General features: G+C 37.6%; 1 protein-coding gene across 3 annotated transcripts in view; it reads left to right on the forward strand.

Moving 5' to 3' along the window:
* The window catches only part of zmat4a (zinc finger, matrin-type 4a), a 112850-nt gene that overhangs the window by 56533 nt on the left and 38012 nt on the right, over nucleotides 1–18305 (forward strand). For all 3 annotated transcript variants that reach the window (XM_048187260.1, XM_048187258.1, XM_048187259.1), the window contains exon 5: nucleotides 13084–13308. In XM_048187260.1, the coding sequence (XP_048043217.1) occupies nucleotides 13084–13308 (225 nt within the window). The remainder of the gene's footprint in view (nucleotides 1–13083; nucleotides 13309–18305) is intronic.

The following is an 18305-nucleotide window of genomic DNA, read 5'->3' on the forward strand; positions in this document are numbered from 1 at the left end:
AAAAATAATAATCGCAGCCTATGCGATTTCATAGTCGCACTAAGAATCACGTGTGATTATCGCGTTTAAGTTCAATGTTATTTTTCGTATTGTGCGAGAAATCGCGCAGCCCTACTGTAAGGACATTCACACTGTGGCATGTAATTATTTTTTTTAAATAAAGGGGAGGGAATAGTCTCAGCCTCAGACATCATGCCCACAGACCATTGGCTGAACATCTGATGCATATAGCACACAAAATTGAAATCACTTCAGGAGTTTTGAAGTTGTCTGATTGGTTGAATTCTCTAGGATTTCCGGGAGACATATATCATGTTCTTTAACGGTCTGTGTCATGATGCCAAACCCCCTCATGGAAGACGAAAGCCGTCATTTTTATAACCGTGACAATGAGCGCTTATCAGGATCAACTAAACGCTGGATTTTCAAAAGTATGTGAAGTTCACAGCATAGACTTTTTAAAACATGGTCCAAGAGTTTTACATGCCAGTCTGTTATTGTAGGGACATCAATGTTTCATGCACCTAAACATGATGCTGAACAAAACAAACTGTGATTGGTTGCTTCAGATGTCAGTCAGATGGCCTCTGGGCGGTCCTTGGTCAATGAAAGCTGTGATGGAGTCCAGACCTTCTGCCATCAGTCTGAAGGTCTGGCTACGCGAGACTAGGGAGGGAATGGTCAAAAAGCAGGGCTTGAATATTAAGCAGTTACTTTTACTGTTGTTTTTTTTTGTTTTTTGTTTTTTTATTGTTGCCATAGTATTGATTCAGTATCGGTATGAAGGTATTTTAGTCAGGTATCCTATCAAAATCATAATTTTGGTATCGTGACAACACTACTTTTAGGAAGTACTAAACGTGTTGTGTGATGGGTTTGGATCTTGTGTGGCTCTGAGTGAAATAAAACCAGGCCGTTAACAGGCAACCCTTATTGATTTCTGCATAACAGAATGTGACACGGCTGAGTGAAGCCACTGACCTGAGCCAAGCTCATCTCCTGGGAAACACTGTTGTTTCAGCCGGATATCAGCCAATAACACAAAACATTCTGCCTCTTTCTCCCCCTCCTCTACTGTATTCATTAAGACAAATGAGAAACCACTAGAAGGCCACATGTATTATTGACCTACATGTACATTTGTTTTTATACATGACATTTGAGGCTATTACATCCATCTTATCAAGTTACTCAGCAGGGTGGTTTGCAGTCAGGTCTGTTTGTCTCTGCTTCCTGTTATTGAATGTTTTTGCCTCTTTTTAAATATGGGAAAATTCTATTTTGTTTGTGCTTATGTGTGTCTAGACTAGATATACAGCAGTTTATTGTGGGAAAAGCGCAAGCTTCCTAATTATAATATATAATATTATTTACAATTTCCTTTTGTTAAGACTTCCAGTGTCTCCAAGAAGCATTCGATTTTTTTATTACATTTATTTTTTTATTTTTCATGTGAAAAATATTCCAAATATGTGGTCCACAATTCCCTGCTTATATAATGCTGGGAACAGGACAAGATTCTGCAGCGAGAAAATTGCACAGAAACCCCAGTAAGGACTTTTTCAGAGTGGAAAGTGGATAACTGCAAGGATTTAAAAAAAAGAAAAAAGAAAAGAAGCCTTTGATCCTGTTCTGGTTGATCCAGAAATGGAATCTCTCAAGCTGTATATCTTCATTGCATTAGGGAAAGATTGTGTATGAAATGCACATCCGGTAGCTTGTGCCATTTTCTGCATGCTAAAGCTGTTTACAAGGTTGTTGCACGTGTTTTGTATTTGGGTGAAATATAATATGAATTTAGTTAGAATGTAAATAAGACTCTAAAGAATCATCTAAATTTACGAAAATGTAGATATATTGTGCGTACAATGGAATATTGGTGGTTTCATGATGTTTTGTCTGTTAAAAATATACAATATACAATATACATCAAATTGATTCTTATATGCATATTTGTATTTAGAATATTGACTTGGAAATTACGACTTGTTCACGTGCAACTTCTGAGTCAGAAACTTACTATATAACTTTCGAATTTACATGTGAAAGGCAGCGCCTGAATGGAATCTACACATTTAAAGTTTGACAAAGCATGATTCACATAGTTGTACACACATCCCCTGCTCCTTGCATGTTCGTTTATTAAATAGATCGGATATTTTGTATGTTTTCCCCCCACAACTGAATGTGATAAAAGTGGCAGATGTGTAGGTGTACTCAGACGTAACGACATGCAACAATTGTAGCCAAGAAATCAACAGAACAAAGTTTTGTGCATATGACTTGTGCAGGTCTTATGCTTGGATGAATGATCTCTTAGAAAGTTCCTCTCCATCTTTATGTCACCCAAATCCTGCAGCTGTCTTTGTGCCTGCAGTAAATCTCCTGATAGATGACTCTTCCCTTATTGCCTAAACTGTCACCTGGAATTACCTGAAGTTTCTCTGTTATTTCCTCCCACAGAATCTCATTAATGTTTCAAATCTCCTGCCTGCTGGTGTCAGAGTATTGTTTGCTATAAAGAAGACAGAAAACGCATTGCCGGTGAATCTTTTTGCTGCTGCAGTGGCCATGAAATGAATTTTTTGGAGTGTAAGAAACTTGAAATGATTTCAATCACTGCATTATGAACGTTTTTCTTTAGCACAAAGGTTTTCACTGTTCTCGACCCACTATCCCCTCCTCTGTCCCTAATTACATTTCTGTTATATATAGCCTATCCTTAGCCAGGGATACTCAGGAGCTTTCTAAGTGATTTTAAAGTGCTTCTATGCTGCAGCAGGCAAAGGGCAGCAAATAAATGGAAGGATGGAGCTGTATCCACCTTTTGGGGATCAGACATGCTCATCGCTCCTCCCTGAGCTTGGGTACAGAGGCACAGTGGGGGAGTGAACAGTAAGATGCTAATGATACACTAAAATAATGTAAAAGAGCTGGTTTCATGCCGAAAAGAGAGAGAGGAGTAATAGTTATGAACAAGGTTAAGGCCACCCATAGTGACCAAGAGAACATTAAGTGAAAGTGAGATAGCAGTAATGAATGACTTTAGTGTCACAGGCCTGTGGCACAAAAATTAATTTAGGCAATACAGAAGGACTGTTAAGGCAGATGTCTGGTTGCAGTAATTACATTGGGTGAGACACTGCCGTCTGCATTGGGAGACTAGTGATGGTGAGTGATGGTGTTATTGGGGACATTCCCTGGAAATATATTAATTTATCCTTTATCACTTTTGTAGGGGCTCAGTGTTTCATCTAATATGCTTAAATATGCCCAGTGAATCGCTGTGTGATATTGCACCAGCTGTTATCAGTCTTATTGTATATTCAAAAATCTCACTGGATTATTACAATTAATGGCAAAATGAATGTTTGGAAATGTGAACGGATATTTCCTACACTCAAAAAAATATTTCAGGCTAAACATTAGTTTTATGTAATTGAATTACATGCAAATTTTCCATCCATTTGGAGTACATAGTTTTTACATAAACAAACTAATAAACTTAATGTGATTCATATTTGTAAGTCATATGTAAATGAAATAAGATTTATCTAATAGTATGTGGAAAAATGCCCAGGTTATATAACACTGCTTAGTGCTGCTGTAATCAATAATGTAAATCTAACTCAGAGATTGGGCTCTAAGTGAGTTCAGTGATTCAGGTCAAATAATGATTACGTGAAAACATAACCAACACCACCTGATCATCTTTTTTCTTTGCTTGACTAGCTGTTACAACAGCCCAAACAAAATCTAATATGAAATAGGCAAGGGTCAAGAGCCCAACTAAAGCAAACCCTGATCTCCACGATGGTGGCTTAAAAATTGTGATTTTCTCCTTTGGTGATTCTGCTTGTTATCATCAGGTGTCTTCAATAATGCTCAATCATCACTCAATTAATCACTTAATTATCTCATTAACTCTGACACTGCTTCAATGGTACTTTAACTCAGTAGTGCTCACATGAACACTAAGCAGTGTTACTTACAAATATGAATCACAATAAGTTTATTAGTTTGTTTATGTAAAAACTATGTAATCCAAATGGATGGAAAATTTGTATGTAATTCAATTACATAAAGCTTATGTTTAGCCTGAAATATATATATATATATATATATATATATATATATATATATATATATATATATATATATATATATATATATATATATATATTAGGGATGTAACGATTCACTCAACTCACGATTCAATACGATTCACTATACTGGTTGAACAAAATGTTTATTTGCTCTATTACATAGCCTACATATATATATATATAATATATAAATATATAATATGGGATGTAATGATTCACAATACTGGTTTCACGATTCGATTTTCTCACGATGTTCTATCCATTGTCTTTTTATTGTTTCTCAGACATAATGCTGCATATTTCTTTGTGAAATTGTTATAACAAACTTTATAACAAAACTAAATTGAAATTTTAAAACAAATCCTAAATAAATAAATAAATAATACTATTAAAAGAAATCTCTTCATATGAGTACATGAACAAAATGTTTATTTGCTCTGTTACATGCTGAACTATCTGTAGCCATTTAAAATTAGAGGCAACCACTGCATTTTAATCACGATCCCAACAAAGATGCTGCATACGTGCAGCATAAGCTGTTTTTAATTCAAATTAGATTGTATAATTGTTAACATTGAAGCAAAAACACAATGTTCAGACTTTAGCTTTGTGAAATTATGCTGTGTAAATATATTATATTATGACGACTCTCTGAAGTTTTTAACGCTGTAAGTATCATCAGCTTGTGTTAAGGACCCCTCAGCCTGTGCCATCTAGAGTTTCATGACAGAACTAGGCATATATGCTGTTCAAAAGTTTGGGGTAAGTAAGTTTTTTTTTTTTTTTGTTTGTTTTTTTTTTTGTTTAGAAATTAATACTTTTATTCAGCAAGGATACATTAAATTGATCAAAAGTGACAGTAAAGACTTCCAATAAATGCTGTTCCTCTGAACGTTCTATTAATCGGAGAATCCTGAAAAAAAAAAAATGTATCTGTCACAGACACACCATGCTCCGCCATCACCCAATCACAGCGCACTCCTTCACCTGAATACTGATCACGCACACCTGCAACCCATCAGCACAGCAATCACCAGCAGCATAAAAGACACACTCACTCACACAGTCATCGTCCGGTCTCGTTAGCATCTAGACTTACCTTCATGCTCACCTCAAGGACTCCTTCAAGCTACTTACCTGTCTCCAGCATGTTCTCAAGTCTCCTTCGTTGTTCCTCGTCTCGTGTGAGTTCTCCTGTGTCTTCTCTGCTCCAGTCAGTCTCTAGCCTGCTACATCTGCAAAGGAAATGGACAGTATCACTCAGTTATCCTTATCAGTTACCTGCAAATTCCAAGTTCACTCACCTGCACTGCTGTTCACTCTTCTGGTTGTTCAATAAACATCCGTTACCTGCATTCCTGTGTCTTTGTCCCTTTTGTATTGTAACAAAAGACTGGAGCGTAACCGCTAAACACCAGAATGAGCACCCCGGATCCATTTCATGAGCTCGTGGATGCTTGACGCCGAGCACTCACCGCGAATCCACCAGCACCTCCACCAGCGTTCACCTCCGTCAACACCGCCGTCTATCTTTCACCACCCGTGTACGCCAGTCCCATGGCTAAACTGGAGCCCTTCTCTGGTGCGGCGGAGGATTGCAACGGATTCATTCTGCAATGTTCGGTGGTCCTGGAGATGCAACCACACCTGTACCCCGATGACCACGCTAAGGTAGCGTTTATTATTTCTCAGTTAAATGGCAAGGCGCTTCGCTGGGCTGAAACTCTTTGGTCCCAGAATAATCCCATTACACAGTCACTCTCCAGTTTCGTCTGCCTCTTCAAATAGGTTTTCGGGAAACCTGCCTGCGATTCATCAATTGGTGAGCAATTATACCATTTAAAACAAGGCTCTATGACTGTGAATGAATATGCTCTTCAGTTCAGAACACTCGCTGCCGCCAGTGGATGGAACGAGTGGGCCCTGCTAACCACTTATCGACAGGGATTGGATCCACGAGTGTGGTTGCATCTCTCTGCATCCATCGGGCTCCAACGCTTCATACAACTCTCCATTCGCTTCGCCACTCGTATGCAGTCGTGTCTCGAAGAGCACCAGCGCCAGCCACTATTTACACCATCTCTCCGCCGACCAGATCCGTCAGCCCTCCAGAACCAGCCAACGAGCCTATGCAACTGGAAAACCCGCGTCTGACACTTACTGAACGGCAGAGGCGGCTGACCCAGAATCTATGTTTATATTGTGGTTTACCTGGGCATTTCATCTCCAAATGTCCTGTTCGTCCTCCTCATCCTATGGTGAGTGCCATCCTTCCTTCTATAAATAAGATGAAACCACTCACCACTATTATAAACCTTACTGCTGCTGGTATTTCCATTTTAGTTAGTGCCCTCCTTGACTCTGGGTCAGCCGGCATCTTCATCTCTGGCGCCCTCTGCCGTCAGCTCAAGCTCAAGACGACAGCTACGCCATCCATCTACCAGATCCACTCGGTAACTAGAAGACCCCTCAGCCGAAGACAAGTGCGTTTCAGTGCCGATCCAGTACAGCTTCAAGTGGGCATCCTTCACGTTGAACAACAACATCTGCTGTTTCTGGAGGAATCCACCGCTGACGTGATCCTAGGGCGCCCATGGTTGGAGCAGCATAACCCCGTTGTCATCTGGAGAACCGGCGAGATCCTGAAGTGGGGGGACAGCTGCTTTCCGAACTGTTTCTCTGCTTTCCCTGTCCCATCCTCCCCACGTTCCGAAGATCTGTCAGTCTGCGCCACACCCATTGAAAGCCCAGTAGAGAAACGTTCGGTGGACATCCCTCCATGTAACGCCCCCTTCAGTGACGTCTTCAGCCCCAAGCGAGCCTCCAAGCTGCCTCCACGCCAGCCATGGGACTGTGCCATCGATCTGCTTCCGGGTGAGTCAGTGCCCCGTGGGAGGATTTATCCCCTGTCCCTACCGGAGGAGAAGGCCATGAAGGATTACATCAAGGAGGCTCTAGCGCAAGGTTACATCCGCCCGTCTACTGCCCCTGCTGCTTCCAGCTTGTTCATGGCAAAAAATGACGAAGGCTTGCGGCCTTGCATAGACTACAGAGCACTCAACAAGATCACCGTGAAATTCCGCTATCCACTTCCTCTCGTCCCAGCAGCGCTAGAACATCTCCGTGGTGCCACTGTCTTCACCAAGTTGGACCTCCGCAGCGCGTATAACCTCATCCGGATACGTGAGGGGGACGAGTGGAAGACAGCCTTCGTGACCCCTACTGGACACTACGAGTACCTTGTCATGCCGTATGGACTTGTCAACGCCCCCTCCGTATTCCAGGATTTCATCCACGAGATGCTCCGGGAGTTTCTCCACAAGTTCGTGCTGGTATATATCGACGACATCCTGATACTCCCGGAGCATGGTCGAACATCGCCACCCCAGCGCAACTGTTTTCAACATTGATAATTATAAAAACATTTTAAGCACCAAATAAGCATATTAGCATGATTTCTAAAGTATCATGTGACACTGAAGGCTGAAGTAATGGCTGCTGAAAATTCAGATATTTTAAAATTTTAAATTGTAATATTTCACAATATTTCTTCAAACAAGTAAACTGTCCCACACGAATACTGGCTATCCAATGCTTGAATGACATGCAAGTAATGTTGCATAATGAGGATCTGTTCAGAATATGGCATTTTACATGCATATAACAATGAATTAAGACATTCAGCTCCACATATTCCATTCCACACACAAAACACAGTGACAGTGACACTTAAAACACACTATCAATGGAAGAAAATACTCATAAGTTGTCACCACGTGACGCAAAGGAAACAATGAACACAATAATACAAGTGCAAGTAATTCAGTAAATAATGTCAAAAAGCTTGCTGACTCTGTATAAAAACAACAACAACAAAAAAAAACATGGAAAACATGGTAAAAAAATAAAGCAGGATTATCTTGTACAGGGATGGTCTTGTGTTTGTTTCCTGGAAACTAGAAACTTTCCTGTTTTTCCTTTTGATGGATGTCATTCTGTAAAGCCCTGAGCTTGTAAATCAATACTGCAATGTTTCATTGCTGGATTTTGCTAATATCCATAGTGTTATACTGCAAGAGTCTGTCAGATACTCCAATAACTGCAGCCAGGGCTTAATGGAGTTTTATGAATTACACATTATGTGCATTATTTTCCTGTCACTTTTATTAAATTTGTATTTGCCTATTGCACTTTCAATGTTGTGTTTGTCAAGACAACCATTGTTCTTCATAAACAGCTTAGCATCATAAACAGCATAACACATAAAAATGCTTGTTTATCTAAATATCCTATAGGAAGAGGTGTGACCACTCTTCAGACAGGACTAATTAATTTAATTGCTTTAACGCAAATGCATTGTCTTTTTATAGTGCCACAAACTGATAGAAACAACAAAATCTTGGCAGAATCACAGTCAGTTAAAAATAAACTAGATTAAACTAGATTAAAGCTTTATTGAAATGAAGTTGCTTGCTCATGTACTGTCGCCCTGTCTGATGGCAGCTCATTTATCTTCATTAAATTTTCATCTAATATAGCGTTTTAATTTACAGTATCAAATTTCATTTTTGCAGCAGTGGTTGTTAATTGCCTAAATTAAATTTTGTGACCCAACTAAAGTGTGCATTATACTTTTATCAACCCAGCTCGAAAGAAATTAAAAGAAGAGTGAAAAACAGATTAAAGGAATAATGCAGACATTTTGGCAGGGTATACATTTCCTGGCACAACAAAGGTACTGTTCAACATGTCTCTTGTTTGTGGTTGTGTCAGTTTCTACAAATATACTAATATATCAAAGCTTTGTAGGAAGCTCATGTAGAGTCTCTTTCGCCTCTGCTACAGCTTTTGCAGTGACCACTAATGTACAGTAGTTTATGTGTCAAATCATATATAGAGTTGCAAATAGGGCTGAAGAGCAGAATTTGAGTTACTCCACCATAATTAGTAACTTAATTAGTAAATGACTTACTTTATACCCTTTATGTTCTGTATAAGTCATTGAATTGTTTTAAACTCTGTCAAAGATGCTGGGTCAGTTCACTGTCACCCCTCAATGACACCTATGAACACTGACAAATTCAGACACAAAGTGGCCTATTTTCTACAATTGTCTCCTCTGCCAAATAATAGGATGTGATGTCGATGCTGAACAGAGCTTTTGAAAACATTGTCTTTGGCAGATTGGACAGCCACTGAGGTGTTAAAACTGATTGTTTTGTGTTTATGTGGTGGGGGTGGGGGGGTCAGACTCATGGACTGTCAAACAATGCAAAGCTTCACCTTCCTGTTTAAGTCAGTGACAACAGTTTGTTGTGTAGCAGTGTATACATCAAAACAGAAGGGCAGATAAAATCTCACTAATTGTGTTGTTGCTGTCAAGATAAGAAATATCTTTTGATTCTAGTAGTTTCAACTAGTAAGTGGTGAACAAAAATAAAACACGCACTTTTGTTTGTTTCATTGGGTTATCCAAGTAGTAAAATGTACTTGTATAGCTGGGAATAATTTATGCGAGTTTCTTTTTTGCTTTCTGAGCACGTACATACGGAGACAGAGGTCCAAAAATCCTCAAGCTATCTGGATTGCAACCAGGGTTTAAAATCACATTCTTCAAGTGCCAAAAGAGTGTAATACTTTGCGTTGGCAAGTAAATAAAACAAAGTTCAGTGCCAGTTGATGTGATTTTGTAAGAAATGGCAACATTACATGCTTTAAGATTGATAGTCTGCCCCTCGTGATGTAAGTGATGAGAGCTATTCAGAACAAAGCAGTACAAACAGAAACACATACTCAGATCCTCACTTATTCTAGCAACTTTTATCTAGGATGCTTAAAGGCATTTTTCTCCAGAAGTCTGTTGCAACAAATGTGTAGAATATTCTTCACATTAAGCCTTGAAAAAAAAAGCAGACAAAATCATTTTTTTCTGGCACGTGCAGTTCACTGGGCAATGGAGACAGTGTTGTTGCAAGTGACATCCTGTGAGGTTTGTCTAAGAATATGAATGGAAAAATGGCTAGTAAAATAAAATAACATTTACACTGCTGTTCAAAAGTTTGGGGTTGGTAAGATTCTTTAAATGATTTTGAAAGAAGTCTCTTATGCTCACCAAGACTGCTCAAAAGTACAGTAAAATCAGTAATATTGTAAAATATTATTGCAATTTAAAACTGTTTTCTATTTATATATGTTATAAAATGTAATTTATTCCTGGGATGACAAAGCTGAATTTTCAGCAACCATTATCCTTCAGAAATCATTCTGTATCATCATTTATAAATGATGCAGAGAAATTGCATTTAAAATATAACAATAATATTCAACAAAAAAATAACATTTTTAGTATTATCATATAACATCCCCTTCAGCAAATAAAATGTGCCATGTGCTTGACATTTTTGGCAACAAACAAGTGAAGGAGACATTAGCACATGTTAGGTCACATGCTGTCAAGGCTCAATTGTGAGTTCATTTTAGACTAGGAAATGCATATTAATTCAATTAAAAAAAAAATAATAATAATAACATTGTACATCCAAATGTGTTTTCTAAAGTTTTTGGTCATTTTTAATGCTCATTTTGTAAAATCAATAACTCAAAGACCAAAAAAAAAAAATTTGTTCAGTACTGGCAGGCAGGATAATAGCCTTTTTGCCTGTGTTTTACGTTGATGTAAGTAAGTTTATAGAAAAGCTGTACCTTTTCCAGAAAGTATTTATGATAGTGATGGCAGTGCATCAAGAAATAAGGCCCTAATATACTTTAAGCAAAATCGAAGAACGAACTGATGTGACATTTGGCCAAAAAACAAAATTTGGCCAAAAAAAAGTTTTTTTGGGGGTGTTCGAAATGGCTTGCCAAAGCGAACTCTCAGGAAAAGTTTGCTCCAGCTGCAAAACATCTTCGTACCACCATTGGTCTGTGACAATAACGTAATTGGAGGTGTGTGCTGAGGCTCCACCTTCTTTCACATGGAACTCTTCTGACTCATTTCGTCTGTTGAGTCCGTTGAGGTAAGATCTCCGCGGGTGAATACATGAACAAACTGGAGAGCCGCTTTATAGTAGAAAGTTGTGCTTCTGATGAAATGAGGCACTGACATTGTTTTAATGTTTGATACTGTAAAGCTGCTTGCTTTAAATCATTCTATTGAATAAAATGTCATATAAATAAACATGATGTGACTTTACAGGAGTGCTAATTTGCAGAGCTCGTGCTAATATACCCATGTTTTTATAATCTGATGCTTTTCTTATGCTTTCTATAAAAAATTCTGTTTTCTCATTTTTGTTTTTTATTTTGTTACTGAGAGGAAAGCGCACAGCACATATTTACAGTACATATTCATCAAAACGCCGCTTTCAGCAGTGTGGGCGGTGTCAGAAGTAGCCTATATCGCTGCTCACGTATTTCGAACTTCGTTTTAGCCCTGAACGAAGAATGAAAAAGAACTTCTCCGTATATCGGGGCCTTAAGACATGGTTTCCATACTTTCCAGGCAACGAAGTAGCATCTGAATTTGTGTCAAGTTTTGTATACTTTTACATGTGAGTTCCAAATGAAATATAGTAGCACAAGATGAAATTGAATGTTAATAAAGCTTTTTAATGTTTTTTGAAACACTAAGACCTTTTCACTACTTTTCAGATAGTGAAAATGCATTTGAATGAAGTTTAGGGGAAAAATTATTTACCCTAATAGGACAAAGTCAGTTATAAATGACAGCACCCTAAAAAAGGTCAAAGGTCAGATGTAGAAAACTAATTTTGGAAAATGATTTTAACCTTAAACATAAGTAAAATATAACGTCTTTTTTTTTTCTAACTGTGATTTCATAATTAGTCCCATAGAGAGCTAATATGCTGATTTGCTGCTCAAGAAACATTTCTTATTATTATAATTGTTAAAAACATTCGTTCTGCTTAATATTTTTGTGGAAACCACAATACATTTTTCAGGATTCTTTGAAAAATAGAAAGTTCAAAACAACAGCATTTATTTGAAATAGAAATCTTTTGTAACAATGAAAAGCGTTTACTGACACTTTTGATAATTTTGCTGAATAAAATGATTAATTTAAAAAAAATCTTACTGACCCAAAACTTTGGAATGATGGTGTATACATCTTAAAAATTAAAAGAGAAAGCAAAATAGAGTTTCAGGGCCACATAGAGAGTGTGATGAAAATGTGGAGAAAAAAAAGTTGGCTCCTGCGACCTGCAGTGATTCTCTCTCCCCCAAGATTTAAGGGTGTTTCACACACAGCACAGAATTTCGCCCACTGACTAAAGTTTTATATAGCAATATACAGAATTTACTATCTTGTTCTTGGTTTCCAAATCTCTGCAGACTTACTAAACACACCACGCCAGCATATTTTATTGCACTCAAATCCAAAGTCTTCAAAAATATAAGGGTTAGTTCACCAAAAAAGTACATTTTCTGTCATTAATTACTCACCCTCATGTCGTTCCAAACCTGTAAGACTTTGTTCATCTTTGGAACAAAAATTAAGATGTTTTAGATGAAATCCAGGAGCTTTCTGACCTCCCTATAGACAGCAACGTCATAACCAATTTCAAGACCCAGAAACATAGTAAAGACATCATTAAAATAGTCCATGTGACTACAGTGGTTCTACGACGAGAATACGAAACAAAAATAACAACTTTATTCAACAATTTCTTCTCTTCCCTGTCAGTCTCCTACTCTGTTCACGTTGTAAACACAGTGCAGTGATTCCGGGTTCTACGTCAGAACGCTGGCTCATTATTGGCCAGCTTCTGCGTCAGCATCACACGCATGCGTCGTGGTGCTCACGTGTACAGCGTCGACCAATACTGAGCCGGCGTTCTGGTGTAGAACCTGGAAGTGCTGCGCTGTTTTTACAACAAATTAATGACAAATGTAATTTTTGGGTTGAACTAACCCTTTAAGTTACTATTCCATTTCCTGTTCTGTTTTGTTTCTTCAGAGGTGCCACCTAGTCCAGTGAAAACGCCCTCCTCAGAAACTTCACCTGTGAGCTCGACCCGTCAACACCGGGATTCAGATCGCTACTGTCAGCTGTGTAATGCTTGGTTCAACAACCCTGGAATGGCACAACAACACTACGATGGCAAAAAGCACAAGAAGAACGCAGCACGTGCAGACCTGCTGGAACAACTAGGGAAGACTTTAGACATGGGAGAGATGAAAGGTACAGACTTTTAAACCCTGTCTTAATTGCGGTTTATGGCTGCATGATTACTTTTGCTGTAAGTTCATTACATGCTGAGGCACTGAACTGAATGATAAAAGATTTGTATTGGTTTACCGTCCTGTAGATCTTTGGTGGATATGAGAATGTTGATGATAATGGCCAGTGCTGCTGACTAGAAATGTATTGGTTATGTGAAATTACATACTGTGTCATATAATTAGGTTTGAAATGACTAGGTATGTTGCCATTATGGTAATTGAAGTTCATGGAGAAATGGGTTGAATGCAAATATTTTCCATGTGGTTTTTGTAAACTCATTCTTAGTTTGTTTTACTTTGCTGAATTGTTATATATTTCATTGAAAGGGTCCACCCCATAAATATATACAGTGAGGTCCAAAAGTCTGAGACCAGTGGTGTCGTTTTTTGTAGTGAGCACCCCCCCCCCCCCACCCCCTCCAGTCTCATACCCGTCCCAGAGTGACACCCCATAAGCACCACCACACTCACTAATGCATATAGTATGCAAATGATCTAAGCTACATGTAATTGAGAGCATTCTGAAAGACTTCTTATGTGTGTGTTAACAACATGTCAATTTATTATAAGCAACACAAGACTCTATGGCCAATGACATTTACAGCTGGAGAGACTGGACTGATTTTCTATTGTTTATTGTCAATCACCATCTAACTCAGCCAGTTAAGATCTACATTTAGCCTTAGATGTTATATGAATATGAACCAAATTTTCAATGCACATTTAAGAGGGCTAGTTGAAACTATTATTAACAATAATGAAAAGATGAAGCTTATCAGTATGTCACAATATCACCATGTTTGGACTTTGTTTTCTGTTTTGCAGCATTTCCTGCCAGTCTGTCATCATAGTTATGCATTTCGATTCACAAGCTTGCAATTCAATTCGATATCAGTTATTTTGGATATACTGTATATCAGGTAGAGTACATGGCAAATTTTGGCAAACTAATGCTGTAAAATATACTTGGGAATCAGTTTAATATTGAAGGTTAAAATAAACTGATTTAAAACTTAAATTACACTCAAAGACATTTTTATAATAATAAAGTTATAAGAGGCCTACTAAATTTAAAATGATTTCTATTCCAATTCATTTTTTTGAAATATAAACATTTAAATGGTGGCTGTCAACTTGACAGATTTATTCAAACATGCATTATATATAATTAATATTTAATATGGTGCATATATTTAGCTAAATGCTCCTCTCTAAAGTTAATTTTTCTAGCTGACTAACAAATTTATGGTCACTGAATATGTTTGTTCTGAGGTAGGCTAAATGTGACGTTACATGACATTGTTTACAAGCTGTTTTATTAACGCACTGATTGAGCGATTACACAAGACATGACACAGATTTCAGTAAGTTGTACTGTATCTTTTAACATACCTTCAGATGTTCGTTCATGTTTATTTCGCGCTGTAACTGGTATTAAAGCAGAGGAGAGGATTAGTTCATGTGCGCTTCACACTGCTGCTTCTGTTGAACTGAGGCGCTACAATGATTGTCACACCACAGTACCAAAACGGTATTTATGTGGTTTTTTTTTTCGTTGTAAAATGGCCAGAATTTGAAATATGAGACTTTGTTTCATGTCAAAAGCAACAAATCACAAAGCCTATTTGATGTATTGGATGGTTATGTATCCTCATGCTTTTTTTAAGTGGGTATACAGAAATCCTTGACCTTATAGTGGGTATACGCGTATACCTGCATATCACGTAGACTACACCACTGTCTGAGACCACTAATGATAATGCATCTATTTTAAATTTTTCTACTTATATATATTATTTGATTACTAATTATATGATCAGCATAACAATTAAAAATCACAAAAGAATAAAAAGTTGAAAAAACCAACAGACTTTATAAGTAATTAATTTGTCCCCTTTTCGCTTTAATGACAGCATTTGGTACCATAAACCTCACATATTTGTGTAAAACTAATGGTCATGTTCTCCAGCATGATTTGAAAATGATCCAAAGAGCATTTTGTGATTCAGTAGAAGCAAGAACATCTGACCATCTGTACAATGTCACCTGATCAATGTCACAAATTTATTTTGACCTAGAAGTAGTGCAGAAGCCAAAGTATTTTGTAATCATTTTTACATCATGTTGTTTTGTTGTTGTTGTTGTTGTTGTTGTTTAGGTTTTTTTGTATTAAGTTTCAGTATTATGGATTTTTTTCTCTCTTTTTTTTTAAGACATATCATGCAGCACAGAAATGTCACAAATGTCATCTTATTTTCCTTTGATGCTGTGATGTCTTCAAAAGTAACTGCATTTCTCTTGAAGGAATTCAGGAGTTGTGTGACTTTTTATATGACCTCTTTGTTACTCATAGAATGAGAGCTCAATGCCAAACTGTGAGGTCACAAACCTCTGTTGCTCATGTTATATTTCACTGTTTTTTTTATTGAAGGCTATTCCCAGCTCAGAGCGATAGTTGGTGCCGTGGGGCTTACTTTCTTGATAGATTAATGAAACCGCTCACATAATACAATAAAACTTCCTCTCAGTGTGTCTTTTACTTCCCTTGCCTCATCTCCAGCCTAGGCTCCAAGAGAATAAAAGCAATAGGTTTGTGCGTCCAGAGACTCCGATACAGGCTATTAATTTCTGAGGGATGAGAAGTGTGATCTCCCATTGTCTCATGGCTCACATTATGTCAATAACAATTACAAATACATTTTCTCTCAGCTGAGCGAGAGAGTCCAGGCCAGCGGTCACTGCTGCAAGGGCTTCCACCGCCTAGCAGAACTATTAAGTAACATGGGATGTTTCCACTCATTAGAGCTAAAGGACTCACTTCGGTACAGATCAAAGCTTTTGAGAGACTGCCGCTGTGAGACTGAGCTGATGTTGGGTTTAGTTTGCTTGGACTGAACGTTATCCCCAGCTTAGAGTGATGGATGGTGGATTCAGAGCATCCTTGTTAATGGAAGACACACTGGAGGCTTGGCCAGGCTCATAGTGACTATTACTTTGACTCTGTCAGCACAAGATTAAAATAGAAAACAATTAGGTTGAGTGCTGAATGAGAAAATAAACAAGACATTTTACATCTTTAAAGGAGACCTATTATGCCCCTTTTAACAAGATGTAAAATAAGTCTCTGATGTCCTCAGAATGTGTATGTGAAGTTTTAGCTCAAAATTGCCATTTGCCTTTTTGGGGGTATCCCTATAAATGCAAATGAGCTGGTGCTCCCGGCCCCCTTTCAAGGAGAGGGCAGAGCTTCAAGAGCTCAACAACAAGAAGACAGGACAATCTCACGCACTGAAAATGTCAGACTTCAAAGGTAATTCATGCAATTTTTAACTCCCTGAGGTCTGAAAACGCGCCGGCGCGTTTTGCAGGATTTTTTTCACATTGCAGCAAAACAGACTTAAAATACTCCGTCGTTTCGTGTCATAGAGACATAAGTAATATATCAATTGAAACTATAGAATGTCTTCTTTTATTTTTGTACACTCAGAGTAAAAACACAATGTTGTGCTTTTTGTAAAATAAAGAAAACTAACATGATGCGTGATCTCTCCTCTCCCTCTGAACGAAGTCCAATCTGATAGTTCTCAGAAAATGAACTGTAACTAATGAATACTAATGACAAAAAAAATGACACTTACGTCTAAAGAAACGTTGAAATGTCAGGTTTTAAATTGTGCAAGTCAAATGAAAACAAACATTCTGTGTTTATGTAATCTGTATGAAAAGAGAGCCATGTCAGAAATCCGTGATTCAGTTCATTATCCGCTAATGCACCCACGCCCACGGAGCCAGCGCTATTCAGACGCAAATTCAGAGGCAATACATGCATTCATCGTCTCAATCATGTATTTATTGTCTTGAAAAGTGTTTATTTGGATGTTAAAGCAATGGTTAGCGATCTCTAGAAGACATGCCGTTAGTTCCTAGTTCCTTTTCTTCTTTATATGAATTTGTGGCCTAAAGGTGTACAGAGAGCGCCCTCCGGCTGCAAGTATGAATTGAAAATACCATTCCTGAAATGTCCTCTTCTTCTTTAGAATAATTTGTGGACTAAAGGTGTACAGAGAGCGCCCTCCGGCTGCAAGTATGAATTGAAAAAACAGCATCCAGCACTCATAGTGATGACAATAAATATTACTTCTCAGTATAGAAAATTGACATAAATATATAAGAATCCATCAATATTTCTCCAAATGTGCATGCTTTTAAGCTAAAAGCCTATATGAAATGCCATAGAGGTAACATAATTGTTCAGACACTTTGCATCACAGAAATACATTTTATTTTAAAGAATATAATAGAATACAATTATTTTAAATTGTAATAATATTTCACAGTATTGCTGTTTATGATGAGCTGAGACATTATTACAGAAGTTTTTTTTCACAGCCTACCTGACTGAAAGGCCTCATTAATATGCAAGTCATTTCAGGTCATTATTATGTGATTCTTTTGTATTCTCAGGTGTAAATGGCCCATTATTCATGCAGATTCACGCCTCCACGCATACTGTGTTTCTTGACAAAAAGTGTCTTACAAAAACTAAATCAATATATTGTTTTATATGAAGGAGTAGGCAGCATAATTTTTTACATAATTTTGTAGCAAAAACTCTAGTCTACAACCTCCAATACCCAAAAGTCTTGTGAACACAGATTTAATATACTTTTTTTGGCCTTATTTCAGTGACTTAAGTTTTTTGTTTTTTCAATAACCACGCATAAACATTATTCCTTCAAAAATACAAACATGTACATACATGTTCCTCACATATTATTGTAGCCTAGTTTGTGCTGAATACAGTGTAATGACACTTTTGTCATTTATATGTTTATGAACAACTGAAAAAAGCACAAATGTCAGGGCATGTCAAAACTTCTCCAAGCCCCAAATCAGCCTCAGACTCCAGAGGGTTAACTAGGAAACTTGTATTTACAATAATTCTGATAGCACATG

This window comes from Megalobrama amblycephala, linkage group LG4 (genome assembly GCF_018812025.1).
Source record: "Megalobrama amblycephala isolate DHTTF-2021 linkage group LG4, ASM1881202v1, whole genome shotgun sequence".
NCBI classification, from domain to species: Eukaryota; Metazoa; Chordata; class Actinopteri; order Cypriniformes; family Xenocyprididae; genus Megalobrama; species Megalobrama amblycephala.